The sequence below is a fragment of the Rutidosis leptorrhynchoides genome, unplaced genomic scaffold (assembly GCF_046630445.1).
Source record: "Rutidosis leptorrhynchoides isolate AG116_Rl617_1_P2 unplaced genomic scaffold, CSIRO_AGI_Rlap_v1 contig113, whole genome shotgun sequence".
In the NCBI taxonomy this organism is placed as follows: Eukaryota; Viridiplantae; Streptophyta; class Magnoliopsida; order Asterales; family Asteraceae; genus Rutidosis; species Rutidosis leptorrhynchoides.
The window spans coordinates 30,821-45,860 of NW_027266368.1; the positions used below are offsets into that span (position 1 = coordinate 30,821).

At 32.3% G+C, this 15,040-nt stretch overlaps 2 protein-coding genes across 2 annotated transcripts; one reads left to right on the forward strand and one right to left on the reverse strand.

The window, feature by feature from the left end:
• Positions 1-3,017: 3,017 nt before the first annotated feature.
• On the reverse strand, positions 3,018-4,390 carry LOC139881099 (cytochrome b5 domain-containing protein RLF). Its single transcript, XM_071865628.1, has 5 exons — positions 4,358-4,390; positions 3,867-4,242; positions 3,369-3,503; positions 3,206-3,256; positions 3,018-3,094 (listed from the first exon to the last, which is right to left on the reverse strand). The coding sequence occupies exons 1-5, from the start codon at positions 4,388-4,390 to the stop codon at positions 3,018-3,020; spliced, it is 672 nt and encodes a 223-aa protein (XP_071721729.1).
• Positions 4,391-9,398: 5,008 nt separating this feature from the next.
• LOC139881092 (cycloartenol-C-24-methyltransferase-like) lies at positions 9,399-14,506 on the forward strand. The gene is made up of 13 exons (XM_071865623.1): positions 9,399-9,481; positions 11,012-11,078; positions 11,638-11,711; positions 11,867-11,951; positions 12,407-12,462; positions 12,757-12,811; positions 12,933-12,977; positions 13,124-13,207; positions 13,343-13,459; positions 13,594-13,677; positions 13,772-13,897; positions 13,997-14,094; positions 14,449-14,506. Exons 1-13 carry the CDS (start codon positions 9,399-9,401, stop codon positions 14,504-14,506), a joined length of 1,032 nt encoding a protein of 343 aa, XP_071721724.1.
• Positions 14,507-15,040: the final 534 nt, after the last annotated feature.

Here is a 15,040-nt window from a genome sequence, read left to right on the forward strand (position 1 = left end):
TTCTAACATGATTGCGTTTGCTTCCAAGCAAAACAATTATGTTTCTTCCAGGTCCAATTCTAAGTCTGTTAAAAGGCCTCGATGCACATTTTGTAGCTGTTATGGTCACATTATTGACAAATGCTATAAGAAGCATGGAGATCCTCCAAATTAGAAGTCTAAAAGAGTCAAATCAGTTACTAGTTCTAATTACTTTAACTATTACTTTAGTCCCGGTCTATTGTCTATAAATAGACTTGTCCTTGTATTGGTTCAGTTGTAGTTTTATATCAATAAAATTAAAATAGAGTTCATAATCAATTAACTCTCAATATACTATTAGTCGAGTTTAGTGAGGTGTCGATTTTCGTACACGTCAATTCATGTGTCGATATATTATTGGTTAAAAGTGTTATGTCGGCGAGTTTTAACGGAAGTTAATGAAGAGGGACTATATACCCTAACGGCATGCAAAGTAAGGGATCATGTATCCGGATTAGAACATTAGGGACGATGTGAATTTTAAAATTAAACATAAGGGACCAAGTATTTACTTTTTCCATTTATTTTCTTACAAGTGATTTTCTTTTATTGGTTTTTGGGCTACACAAAGGGGGTAGTCCTCTCCGGGACCAAGTACTTACTTTTTCCATTTTTTTATTGGTTTTTGGACTACACAAAAGGGATAGTCCTCCCCGCATCCATGGAGGATCGACCCCACGACCTCCAAGATGAAATCCACCCGATAACCACTAAGCCAATGCGCATGATTTCTTACAAGTGATTTTGTTTCCTATTTTAAAGGTGTCTATATATGAGATAACATTGCATAATTTGATGCGGCAATTGTAGATGATAAAAGAAACGCTTTTTTTTCAACGGACTCAAAAACATTTTTAATGCTTTAAATTCTATTTGAAGATCTAATTGATTATTCTTAAGTGATGGATTAGTTCAGTTAAGTGCTACTGAACCAATATTAACAAGAACAATTTATAATCTAAAGATAAGATTGAGTATAGTAAATTGTGAGGGATAAGGCTCTACTATAAAATGACAGTTTGAGTTGAGACTTATAATTGAAGCAATTTGATTGATGATGGAATTATATTGATTCAATTAACGATCACGTAAATGATAAGTCTCTCATATAAATAATAATGAGATCTAAAACTTATCCGTAAATCAAATTAAAATGAGATTGCAATGGATTTGATTCGAGATATGAATGTAACTCTGAGTCGAGGACTCGCTCAGCTGGTACAAAGCTGTATTTTGTTTGTTCAATGTATGTTCATGGTTCATCTTCTCACATCCAGAAGGAATTGTTTATGGGATGTGACAAATTCTACAAGATATCTTGATTGGCAGTTCCACAAGTGAGTTCGGTGAAATCAAAAGGGTATTACTTGAATGCTATTTAAAGATGTGATAGTGATCAAGAAATAAGACCGTCAAGGATCTATGATTTATTCCTTAATTGATTGTCATATTTTAAAAAGTATTCAAAAATTCGGTTCATAATTCGCCACAATTTTAATCTCTAATTTTTTTTATCTACAGATTGTTTACGGCTGTAATGTAGATGATCATCGTATATTTGAAATGGGACTATGAACAGCCGTTTTCCTCTTAATTAGCTTAACAAAGTTGGGATATTTATTTATTTTTATGTTTTGGCTTTTAGATATTTAGATTCAGTAGGTACTACTATACTTAAGGTCACTTAGATATATGAGTTTATGATCATATTCTCTAAGTTTAGCTGAATGGAAAGCTCATTACACTTAAGATTGGAGTTTATGATTCAAAAACCTTTGAAATTTCTTTTGTGCAGAAATCGGAATATTGGCATTAGATTTCCCATGGTAAGTTAAATTTACTACAGTAACACGTGTTTTTGCAACTTTCTCTCTGTAACATGCGACTCATTTTGGATAAACCCTTGCTACTTAAAGAAAACATTGTTTCTTATAGCAGTTGCAGAATATATAGTATAATCTTGTATAGAAAAAGTGAAAAGCAATTACGGAGGGAAGGTTGATTAAATATTCAGAGAAAAAGTTAAACCAAAAATTGATAGATTACTCAATTATTTTTAGAGGAATATACTGCATGAAAGTGTATATATAAATCAACTCACCGGTTCCTAGCAGAGCCGATGAGCTTGAGCAACCCGGAAAACACAAAGAAGTCTGAAATTTTACCTAGCTTGGTTGCCGATTCCTCAGTCAACTCTGCACATTTAACAAAAATTGGAATCAAATCCATTTTAAAAGTTCTAAATCGCTCCCTTTGTATATGGAAAAGAAAAAATCAGAATAAGTCCAACTAAAGGAAAATTATCATTTTCCAATTTGAACAATGATGACTAAAATCTATACATCCCTTTGAAAAATGTTAGGGCCTGTTCCGTAGCTAGAGTTTGTCCGATTAACCTGACCAAAAACACAAACCGGTTCCGTTCACCTTATATTGTGAAAAATGTTAGTAGCTTCCTTCCCTGCGCTGTAGATTCGGTATGTATATGAAAATGAATATGTTAGCTAGGGTTTATGCCTTGTAGTTTCACCCCCCTTTACCGAAAATGGAGTTATGATTTTTGAATATTGTGATGTAAACCAATATTGAAGGACTTGTCTCTCGAGTCCTGCCTGCCTTAGGTAAGAAGTAAAAGGCTCCCACGAATAAACTTCGGAGAATTGTGATTTAGGAATAAACTTATCTTATCCGTCGCCTCAGTCGCTAACCCAAACGAGGCTTAAAGCTTGCAAAAGGATAGAAGACGCGTAATACTTCTTCCTAATGCTCATTGGCCACGAGAGTTGGATAAGCCAAGAATTACGAAAAAGTGATCTTATGATAACAAATCCATACCACGCAAAATGAACCACATTATTCTTTTAGCATTTCATGCATCAAAATTACATCAAGGGTTTCTTATTCCAAGAATTACACGACAAATTGTTATCTCGAAGAATTAAAGGGGGTGCTATATCGTTTCATGTTAGACTAGAACGAATCTCAGACCATTCTATTCACTGACCGCCGTCCAATACGCCAACAAGGCACTTCTCTAGTAAGAATTCGGCATTTACCCAGGCATGGTATTTATCTGAAAGCACGGTTAAAGAAGACAGTTGCATAAGAAATCGAGGGGTCAATGATACATGTTAACTTAAAGGGCAAGAAACCTGAGTCGAATATGGAAAAAACTAAAGGATACTGAATAATGATGTACAATCTTTTCCTACGCCCTTCATAAGTAAATCAACACCTGCAAAAAAGATACGCCAAAATAATCAGAAAACATCATGACATGGATAGAACAAGGAATCTATACATGTTCCGTCAGAAGAGATAGTAGAAGCACAAATATAAATCGATACCTCCAGGGTGAAACTTCATGTATGGAGCTAAATTGTACACACGACCTTTTAGTACAGTCCACATAGCATCCCCTGTTCGGTTTTGTTTAACTTCATCCATGGAAATGAGTCTCTTGCTTGACTTTCCGTTCAATCCTGAATGCCAAGAATCCATGAATGAACAAAAATCTTTATCCATAATCAATATCCCAACCTCAGACAAACTCATACTAGCATTTCAACAGTTGAAATACAATAACAGTGGCATTAAATAAACACCAAGTGCCAGTTGCTAAATAGTAGTATAACATAGAGCAAAACATGTAATCTCAGTGGCTTATGGTTCAACACACGTCTCTGCCCAAACGATAAGTCAGGCAATCATAAGTGAAAACACACCACACACATTTATACTCAACAATCATACCAAAACCAATGACTAAGATCATTAAGAAGGAAACTAGTATTAATAAAAAAATTATTCACCAGCATTCTAATTGTACTTTAAACTAAATTCACCTGCAAGGTCAGGATGTGTTCTTGTAAGCTTCATCCAGTCCATTTGACTATAACCTTTCTCGAAAGGAACTTTGGCTCGAGCTGTGGCCTTCCTCCCTGGGGTTTTCTGTTTTGTATCTGTCGCTGAAGTGCTGCCATCTCCAAATGCCTCTTTTCTTGAGATATCAATGGATTGTTTTGAGGAGGATGCATCGATAACATTGAAAGACAAAGAACCAACAGTTTCCTGTTTTGTGGAGCTGGTATTACTCGGTGATTTCCAAAGCTCCCCACTATTTCTATTAGTATCTAGAGATTTATCTTTGATAGTAATACTATCAATATCTGATGCAAGATTCTTAGCCTCAGAACTGTCTTGGTCAACAGGTGCACTGACCTAAAAGTAACAAAAAAAAGCTTTAGAATGTTCCATGAAATGCTAGTCTGCACTCTGCTGCTTAAGCGTTTCAGAGGGGGGAAAACACGTTAATGACTGAAAGCATAAAACTTGCCTTAGCAAACGTAAAATCACTGTCATCCTCCATTTTGATCCAATAATTAGGAGCTCAAAATGAGTACAAGAACTTAGGACAGTAGAGTTTTCCTTTCTCCAGATGCAATCGGTTCTACAAACATAAGACATGAGTTATCAGTAAGATACAAAAAAACAAATATAGAACTTTGTAGTGATTGATACTGCCCATGTTAACAAATTATCCAATAACGACAGCCACGGTTCAAAAATAAAAAAAAGAAGGTTATTATGGTAGGATAAAGAAGAACTGTGAATTTATGAGACGACACTCTTCAACAGGAAGTTCTAATTGTTTCACCGTTAATCCTAAGTTCCCAGGATATTGTTTATAAACCATTGTACAATCACCCAGCTCTAATCTTTAATTAAGCACCAGTTTTAATTAGAAAATGATTTTTTGAAGGATAGACAATCAGATTCAGATCAATATAACCTACATTGCAGGTTGACAAGACGCTCTTCGAATTTCAAGCAGCCAGTATAAGAGATTAGAAATCCACTTGTCAGTTCCATTTTCAAATTCTTAACATATAAAGTTGCACACGTAGCCATCACAACCAACCATTCTCATCCACATTCTTGCTTCCTATCCTTAAACTTATGTTTCTAAACTTCCAACACAGAATACAGGTTGAACCAACAAAAACCATCTACTCTTAACCTTAGAAATTTCCGATTTCAAACAAAGGAAATTCATTTTCGCATTGACCAGAGCTTCGATTCAATTTCGCATCGTTTGAACTTTGAACAGCAAACATCAGCTTAACTTCAAGTCAAAGTTTCAAAATTCAATTTCATAATTAATCATCAGCCTTTTAGTTTCACAATCCCGTTAAAAGGATGGAATCAAAATTCTGTATACAAGCAAAGCATTACAATTTCATATAGGACGCCCCCCAAATAAATTACAAGATCATAACATATCGTACGAGTTTTCTCCATTTATGATATCGCTCATAACAATTTTTACAATATTAGCTATTGCCAACCGATTGAAACCCATTAAAGAGAAGTATAGGGAGACATCATACTTACAGCGAGATTGATCGTTAAACCAATTATGTGGTTGCTTGGTGGTGGTGATTCTGGTGAATGGTAATGGTGGACTTCGATTCTTCGACGTCAAAATTTGCTTGCTGCTTTTAAGTTTGGCAAAACTAAGCATTCGGTCCTTTATGTTTATTTTCTTTGATTATATCATTCTTTATGTTTCAGTTCGGATCTTTAGTCCCTATATTTGGTATTCCGTTAAGATATTTAGTCCTTCAAATTAAATTTTCATTAAAATTTGCTTATGTGTCCAATCTAACCAATAACATCATGCCACGTGTAGCTTACGTGGAAAACTTTAACCATATCACTTTAGTTTGTCATTAAACCAAGCTGTTTGTGTTAAACTTATCCCTCTTCCCGATCATGCCTACACAAAACGTGATTTCCTTCTTGATTATCGGCTAAATCGGTTCGACCTTCGGGTAATCGATCGGTTGAACCGAATCCAAATTAAATTTTGGCTGAGGTTAAAATGCGCTTTGGCTCTTGCTTAAGTAGCCGACAAATTATTTCAGTTCGGTTTGGTTAACAGACAAATAACCGAATTAATTTTTTTTTCCCAATGTTCAATCTCAAAAGTCAAATGTCATTGTGGCAATTTCCAATCCATATATATTCCATCCATATCGTTTCACCCGATAAAAATCACAACTTTTCTTCCTTTATCAAACCCCTTGAGTTAGAAGAGCATATTACTACTGATCTCTTCCACTAAATACCTAGATCCATCAAATCAATTCACTCAAACAGTGACACGAAACACAGTGACCAGAGAGCTTAAAGTCGAGTGAAGAACCCAAAATTGGATAACATAACGAAGAAGAAGCTGAAAAGAAAACTAGAACAAGCATCAATCAATCAATCAGTGATTCGATTCGAGTTGTAAAGTATCGAATTTTGTTTTTTTGGGCAAGTGCAGCTACAAGCTCTAAAGATTATACTCACTAGTAAACTAAAATGAAAAGAATCCATCCATCCATATCGTTTCAATTTGACGCAACAATATTTCCATTCCATCCGTATTTATTGACACACTAATTGAATAATAAACTTATTGTAGTATTATATTATATATAATATAAAAGAAGACAAAAAAGAGACAGAAAATAACAGATCCAGATTATAAAAAACAAAAAAATCACAAGATCCACTCTTTCTTCAACCTCTTCATCGTTTTTATAGATTTCATGACTTTCTTCCTTACAGTTTTGGAGTTCCATCATCGAATTCAGACCCCACAACATCAGATCGAAATCGTGGCATCATTCGGATCTGAATTGTAGCATCATTCAATTCATTTTTTTGGCGATTGTTGTTGGGCTAAATCGCACACGCAAGTGCACGCGTCGCCATAAATAATATAATGATAAGAAAGAATGTTGATCCCACAGAGAAATGTGTTCTAACAACTACTAAATATTAGTATTATCTCCTTGTGAACTAGGTCAAACGAATGAATAGAGCAATGATGAACGTACTAACATGCAAATTAAGATAAAGCAAATAAAACAACGATTGATATCATAGATGCGAAGATTTTAGGGCATTCAGATTCACTATAACCATCATCGGTGTTCCTACTAAGTTTATATTTAATTTCGTCAAATCATTCCAATTATCAAATATCCATTAACAGTTAAAAGCATATCTCTATGTGAATTAACCTAATCACTTTACTCTAACCCTATATCTCTATGGTATTAGAAGGTAAAGCAATTCCAATGAGTAATATATCGAGCTAAGTTCGCAAGTCCATTAGCTTTATCTCTATGCTAATAGCAATTAACTCATCATTTCTTGTGAATATATTAAACATGCGATTCTATATTCAGGTTCTAATCCAAAACTCACACTCTCGTTTTGTTGTTAAGAACAATTAATCAATTGGTAGCTAAGCAATTGAAAGCAGTGAGCACACAATGTAAAAAATTGGAATCCAATAACTAGATTAAACATGAAACTCAGTAATAAACATGAATTAGATTATAGATCTAGCAAAGCCCTAAAACAAAGCGTTTAGCTGCGCATAACTAAAGCAAACTTACAAGAGAGCAGCATAATTACACGATTCATAGATGAAGAACGAAAGAAATTCTTGCTCCTAGCTCTCTATGATCTTCTCTGAATAATCTAAAACTCCTATTGTGTTTTTCTATTTATACTAAGGGCTAAAAACAAGTCAAAAATAGGAAACTTGAGCGAAATAGGAAAAATTGGGCGCGCAACCTATCCTCCGGGCGCAGCTGCGCTGCTTTTGGCCGCAGTCGGGCCGGCTTTCTCCTCTGTCTATCTAGTTTTCGTAATTTCTTTCTATCTTGAGCTCTCGGTGTCCAAATGACTTAATTCTTGATGCGTTGGAAAGTTAAGACATAGAGCTACAACTTTCATGTTAAATACATTTGTTGATTTTAATTGGACATTGTTAGAAATTTGCGATAAAGTCAAAACTTGTGCATAAACTCCCATCTATTTTACTTGTTTTGATATGTTTTGCCTACAAACATAAAGAAAAACTAAAACAAACATAATACCAACTAAAATAAACACTAATACTCGATTTAATAACAAAAACTCAAATATAAAAAAGTAATAAACTCTAAAATCTAGAGTTTATCAATTGTTGATGGTGTTTGATGGTTAATCAAGTGATGAGAGAATCGGGTTTGGAGAAAGGAGTGGAGATGGATGGTAAAGACTCAAAGTCTGATGTTTGACAAAGAACTATGAGTGACGAGGTAGAACTCGAATTGAGAGCCAGCAGAAAGAGAGAGGATGGTCGTCGGAGATTGGAGGCGGTGACGAGTTGTGGTTGTCGGAGATTAGAAGCAGAGCATCAAGGGGGTTTTAGGTGAGTGCGATGAGTGACCAAGTAAGGAAGGGGGCGAAGGGTGTTAAAAACCCTAAGGGAGTGAGGCCAAATCTCAGTTTTATACTTAAGCCAAAAATTTATTCGGGTTCAGTTCAACCGATCGATTACCCGAAGGTTGAACCGATTTAACCGATAACCAAGAGGGAAATCACGTTTTGTGTAGGTATGATTGGGAAGATGGATAAGTTTAACCCAATCAGCTTGGATTAGTGACAAACTAAAGTGATGTGGTTAAAGTTCTCCAATAAGCGACACGTGGCGTGATGTCATTGGTTAGATTGGACACACGAGCAAATTTTAACGGAAGTTTAACCCTGAGAGACTAAATACCCTAACTGAATATCAAATGTAAGGACTAAAGACTTGAACTGAAATATGAGGAACAATGTAGCAAAAAAAAATAACTATGAGGGACTAAGTGCTTAATTTTGGCTTTTAAGTTTTCATGTACTTTTAAAACCAAAAAAGGGTAATAACACTGAGTCCTTCGATTTTCTAAAGTTTCATGATTGGTTTTAAACTCTTAATAATTACATCTTGATCCCGAAACTTTTAATTTGTTATGATCGAGACTTGAAAACGACATATGCACATTAACTTCTAAGTCAATCCAAAAATGCTTTGAAGTGATCATTGACGAAAACGTGTAAATTTGATGAGGAATATGATAAGGCACTGAAACATTTTTTCTTTATGTAAACTGAAACATTATTCTAAGGGTCAAAAAAAAAAAAATTAGTGTTTAAAAAAAAAAGGGCCAAAAATTTGTATAAACATTCACAAAATAAATTAATATTATCGTTATATATTACTCCGTACAAAAACTTTTTTACAATTTACCTTGAAGAAAAATCGCCAACTTTCTCTATATATACACAGACCGATCCTAAAGACTATGCACAGCATCAAGCCTATTAACACAAAGGCAATTACACTATATAAACTTCCTCTTCTCTCTTTAGTAAGTTATTTTAGCACATTAATATATAGTATTAGCTAGTAGCGAGTATATAATCACAAGTTTTCGTTCATTTTCTTGCATTTTCTGACTGGTACATTCTCCAGAATCTAATTAAGTTTTCTTCAGTTCGAAAGGATGTCGAAAAGTGGAGCAATGGATCTTGCCTCGGGCGTCGGTGGAGGTCTCGAGAAAACTCATGTCCTCTCTGCTGTTGAAGAGTAAGCTTTTAATTCCTTGACGAATACCTTTGTCCATGAAATGAAAATGATATATTTCCGAGTTCCGACACTACATAATATTTCTTTTGAAAGTCGACACTACATAATTAGAAATTGAGTTTGATACATGTTAAACATACAGTTTATTTAACGTAATATATATATAGAGTTTATTATTATTAAAAAAATATTAAAAACGTTACTGATTTTCTGGTTTGAGATCATGCCTGGAAATTAATTAACTTTAGGAAAACTCTTCGTCCAATATGTAGTTAGTATTAGTACAATGGAATCCGAAATCTTTCGTTTTTTTAGCCGGTAAATTACTATCATGAGAAGCATATGGTGTATATGGCGTACATGTAATAAGACTTAAAAATAAACCTGATATCGTCTTTAATTTTGGTTTAAACCATCAGGAACACGATAATTAAACTTTGGAAGCTATACTCTAGTCTCAATATCGTATATCAATGTTTCGATTAATTAATAAAGGAAGTTATTAACCAAGAGTATAATGTTCTAATGATTAAGACAAAGGTATTGAAGTCGAATTTCATTGGGGGAAAAAAGATAAATTATTCCATTTTAAAACGGAAAACAGGTATTACTAGTAATACCACCGTGAAAGAGTACTCCTGCTGTCTTGGATCCATGTACCTGAATATAAGTTTGGAGTACTGCAATTAGGGTTAGATTTTTTATTTTTGACGTATAAACACTAATGAAATACTACTTCCGTCTCAAAATAGATACAAATTTTTATATATAATTTATATTGAAAAATTTATAATTATTTTGAAATGGAGGTAGTATATAAATACGTTCTATCCTGTGGGATAAAAAAAATTATTATATATACACTGTATGTTATATTTTATTACTAAATTCGTTGTTGTTTGGATCACTACTTACATATTTTACATTATCTAATTTATATATCGTCGCGATGACTCTCCTTTCTTTAATAAAACTTAATTATTCATTTATTGATATAATATGAAGAATGGAATCCCGCACTTAACACGTAAAAAAGAGAATGATGTGCACGTTACATAAACTAAAAAAATAAAATAAATACAAAATGATGTGCACACGATTAATGAACTTATAAAAGTCTTTGAGCGTTTGGCTCGATCGATCTTAGTTAGACTTTATTAACCAATGAGATAATATAAATGATTTTTATTTCAGACTCTGTAATAGTCTAAATGAGAACAAATTGATTATTTTTATCAAACCAAATGAAATATGACAACAAAGTAAATTCATTTTTTTAACAAAAATATACGACTTCCATAAATAATTCATTCTAAATAAATTATAAATTGTCAGTGTCAGTCTTATTGAATGGTACCATCCCTTTTTTCCGAATAACGAATGGTACCATCCCTAAGTAAAATAAATACAGTATTAGATTATTATCTGATTTAATTTTATTGTAAATTTCGAATAGCGTGACGATATAATTTTTAATAGTAGCGTTACGATATAATTTGTTTTTCATGTGGCATTTATTGCATAATTCAGATATGAGAAGTACCATACTATTTACGGAGGTGAGCAAGAAAAGAGAACAGCTGAGTACACTGACTTGGTATGATCTTAGACTCCCTAGTATTGTGCCTTAATAAATCATCATGATTTTCATTAAAAAAAAATAAAAAACATCATGATACGTTTTTGTTAGTTAATTTTTTTTCAATCAGATATTAAATTAATAAATATTTTTTTCGGTCCACTTCAAATATAGAGTTATAAATTTTGATTTGGTCCACTTTAAATGTTGTTTTATGAAATCCATCTATTCTTTCCAATATTATCCTTATATTAATTTTAACAATTATTCTATTTGCAGAAATTATTTATGTCTTTGGCATAATAAATAATGGATAGACGTATTATTTTTTTCTATCATAAATTATTTTTTTAAGATTCGCAATTTTTATTACGCGATATTTGAAGTGGATCGGAGAGTGTATAAAAATTGTTTGATCATAGTTTATTTTTAAATGATATCAGATCAAATTTGAGTGAAATTTAATTTAGTTATAGTTTGATTAACACAGTTATGACTTATCAGATATATAGTATTGTCCTAATAATGTGCAAACTATAAAGGTTTTGTTTTTCATTTATTGGATTTCAATTTTCAGGCTAACAAGTACTATGACCTTGTGACAAGCTTTTATGAGTATGGATGGGGTGAATCTTTCCACTTTGCACCCAGGTCAATTAATACATTCATTAATTAATTTTATATATGTTTACCTTCTTCTTCTTCTTTTACATTTTTTATTTCATAATATATAGATTTATTTTTTTGAATATTTTCAGAATATATAGATTATAAATATTGCCATGCTTCTACTGAATTTTATTTAGATCGAAAGGAGAGAGTATGCGAGAGGGTATCAAAAGATATGAGCATTTTATTGCTTTACAACTTGGTCTCAAACCTGGACAAAAGGTCCGTCAACTCTAAACTATTCTAAATTACTCGAATATTTTATGGATTGTATTAAAATATTATATTTTATTTATATCAAAATATACGGTTTTTCTAACCAGTGCAATATTACATTCGATAAGCATTAAAAATCCTTCATTATTATGAAAAGATTATAAATATTTATGAAAAATAACATAATTTTTGAAAAAATTATATATCATGTGTAGTTTTGTATGGATAAATTTTACAATTTTTCTATAATATAATGTTTTATTAAATATTTATCCTATATAATATTGTACTGGTTAGAAAAACCGTAATATATATAATATTTTGTATCTTTAAATTCAATTATTTGAACATATATTTGATAAAATATATTTAATCAATAATTTCATTTAAATATAGATCTGAACCTAACGATATAAAATACCAAATATATCGATATAGTATTTTGACCTTTTTGGTAATAGGTTTTGGATGTTGGATGTGGAATTGGAGGCCCATTAAGAGAGATTGCTCAATTCAGGTACATTTATCAAGGATATGATTGGGCTGTTTTAGTTCATTTCTCAATAAAGTTTTTATGCGGACCATTATCAATTTGAATCTCTCTCTTTAGGATCGGTCTCATTGAGAATCGAATCAACTTCTAACCGAATTGATCAATCGTCAAATTGATTTCATTCGTTTCGATCGGTTTTCTTAGTTTTACGTTAAAGATTCAGTTCGTTTGGCAAAATAAAAAATATTTATAAATTTGCTTTTAATCGATGAATATAAATTCGGTTTAATATTGGTTTGTGATTCAAATTTACTGCAGTTTAACATCGGTGACAGGATTAAACAACAATGAGTATCAAATCAGCAGAGGAAAGGTAACACATACACACTCAACTTTCTTTAATCTTTATGTATCGATTTAAGGTTATTTATTTATATTTCGTAAGTTAATTTCGACGATTGAACTCATGATCAAAGTGAAAATTCTCTTGTCAGGAGCTAAATCGTTTAGCCGGAGTGGACAATTGTGATTTCGTCAAGGTTAACTCATAAATTATGTAGAAACATTCTACTTTACCATATAAGTGTCGAAACATTCTAATGCAAATCAGTATAGTTGAATGCAAACAGTATAAATATTTTATTATCTCCAAATATATAATAGTGTCCTTAATTAATTTATGTAGGCCGATTTCATGAAGATGCCACTTCCTGACAATAGTTTTGATGCTATTTATGCAATTGAAGCTACTTGTCACGCACCAGATGCTGTATGTGATTTTTCTTTGGAGCGACTTCATCAGATTGAACCGAAATCAACTTCTCAAATTTCAATTTGATTTATTGTTGGACTTATTCGAAATGCCTGAATTTACTCGTACGTCTATTTTCTAATTTAATCTCAGTACGGATGCTACAAAGAAATTTACAGGGTGCTAAAGCCAGGGCAATGTTTTGGTGCATATGAATGGTGCATGACCCATTCTTTCAACCCAGAAAACAAAGAACATCAAAATATAAAGGTAATAAAGGTTTTACTAATTAACTTCATTGCATGCCACAATTTATTACTCCTTCCAATAATGTTTGAAGTACATATACTTAGTGGACCATATTATTTTTCTTCACATTCTGATGATAATGTAATTAAGTACAGGCCGAAATCGAGATCGGGAATGGCTTGCCGGATATTCGAACAACTAAACAATGCCTTGAGGCTCTAAAGCAAGCTGGATTTGAGGTAAAAATTAAGATTCGGATATTTAATAAAATCAAATAAAATCAATATATATTTATTTATTTTATAATTATCATATATGATGATGACGTGGAAGGTTGTGTGGGAGAAAGATGTCGCCGTGGACTCACCAATTCCATGGTATTCCGTCTTGGACTCTAGTCAGTTCTCGTTAAGTAACTTCCGCGCAACACGCCTGGGCCATTTCGTCACTCGAACTATGGTAAGCTTTCCCATACATATAAATAATATATGTACTCATGCCTTTAATTTGTAATTATATTATCACTAAGTAAATGTTATTTGTCTGTCTTTTTTGCAGGTTAAGTTTCTGGAAGCTGTAGGAATGGCTCCACAAGGAAGTGTAAGAGTTCACAAATTCCTAGAACAAGCTGCTGATGGTTTGGTCGCTGGAGGAAAGTAAGTGACACTTAAATTTTAGTTTAGCTCACTAATTACCGGTAATTAATTATTTAATTTTAGATTATTTCAACCCAATCAAGTTGAAGTTGGATAATGAAAACTAAATCAAATCGAGACTAGGTTCTATCGTCATTTTGAGAAATGCTTTGGCTACTTAGCATAATGAATTACGTTGACATATGATTAGTCTTTTTTTTTTGTCATGTTTGTTTTGCAACTAGACCATGTATAAATCGTACGTATAAATTACATATTAAAATCTTGTTACTTATTAACATCAGTACGTAGATGATCATACTCTTATTTCCATCTATATATATGTACTTATTTATTGTACAACTTTTATTTCAGGAAAGAGATATTCACGCCAATGTATTTCTTTTTGGCTCGTAAACCTGCTTCAGACTAAGAGCATGCACTATATCGATGTACTGTGAATCGATGAATAAAATAACCATTAATTCAACTTCTTATATGCATCAACAAAATAGAAGTTGAATCTACTTAAAGTGTGTGTTTTGTTTAGCCATGGAATGTATTGTTTACAATTTTATTTTATTTTTTATATTGCATTTTAATTCATTTTCTAAATGAATGAATTTATGCATTAAATAAAAAAATAATGCAATAAAAGTATATCAAGTGCGATCATGATCGGAGACTACTCCATTTTTTTTTTTTTTTTTTTTTTTAAGTAAAACACTTTATGTTTTAGTAATGACATACAATATTGCTGAAGAAGTAATTCTAGATTCAATTTAGTATTTACTGCATTTCTCCCATATCTACACTAAATTTCAGCTCCAAACTTTCCAGCATAGGAGCGTTCTTAAAAAAATTAAACGAGGAATGCATATCCAAATAAAAAATAGGTTTTACACCTGAGATTGATATAGTTCTCAAGGTCATAAAATTCATTATCCTTTGAAGATAACTCCACCCC

Bases quoted from the DNA above. Each gene is read 5' to 3' on its own strand.
- LOC139881099 (XM_071865628.1), bottom strand. From the start codon at position 4,390: ATGGAGGATGACAGTGATTTTACGTTTGCTAAG. The intron at 4,243-4,357 runs GCAAGTTTTATG...TGTTACTTTTAG, and splicing joins GTGATTTTACGTTTGCTAAG to GTCAGTGCACCTGTTGACCA. The intron at 3,095-3,205 runs GTATCCTTTAGT...CCGTGCTTTCAG, and splicing joins AGATTGTACATCATTATTCA to ATAAATACCATGCCTGGGTA.
- LOC139881092 (XM_071865623.1), top strand. From the start codon at position 9,399: ATGTCGAAAAGTGGAGCAATGGATCTTGCCTCGGGCGTCGGTGGAGGT. The intron at 9,482-11,011 runs GTAAGCTTTTAA...TGCATAATTCAG, and splicing joins GTCCTCTCTGCTGTTGAAGA to ATATGAGAAGTACCATACTA. The intron at 12,812-12,932 runs GTAACACATACA...TTCTCTTGTCAG, and splicing joins ATCAAATCAGCAGAGGAAAG to GAGCTAAATCGTTTAGCCGG.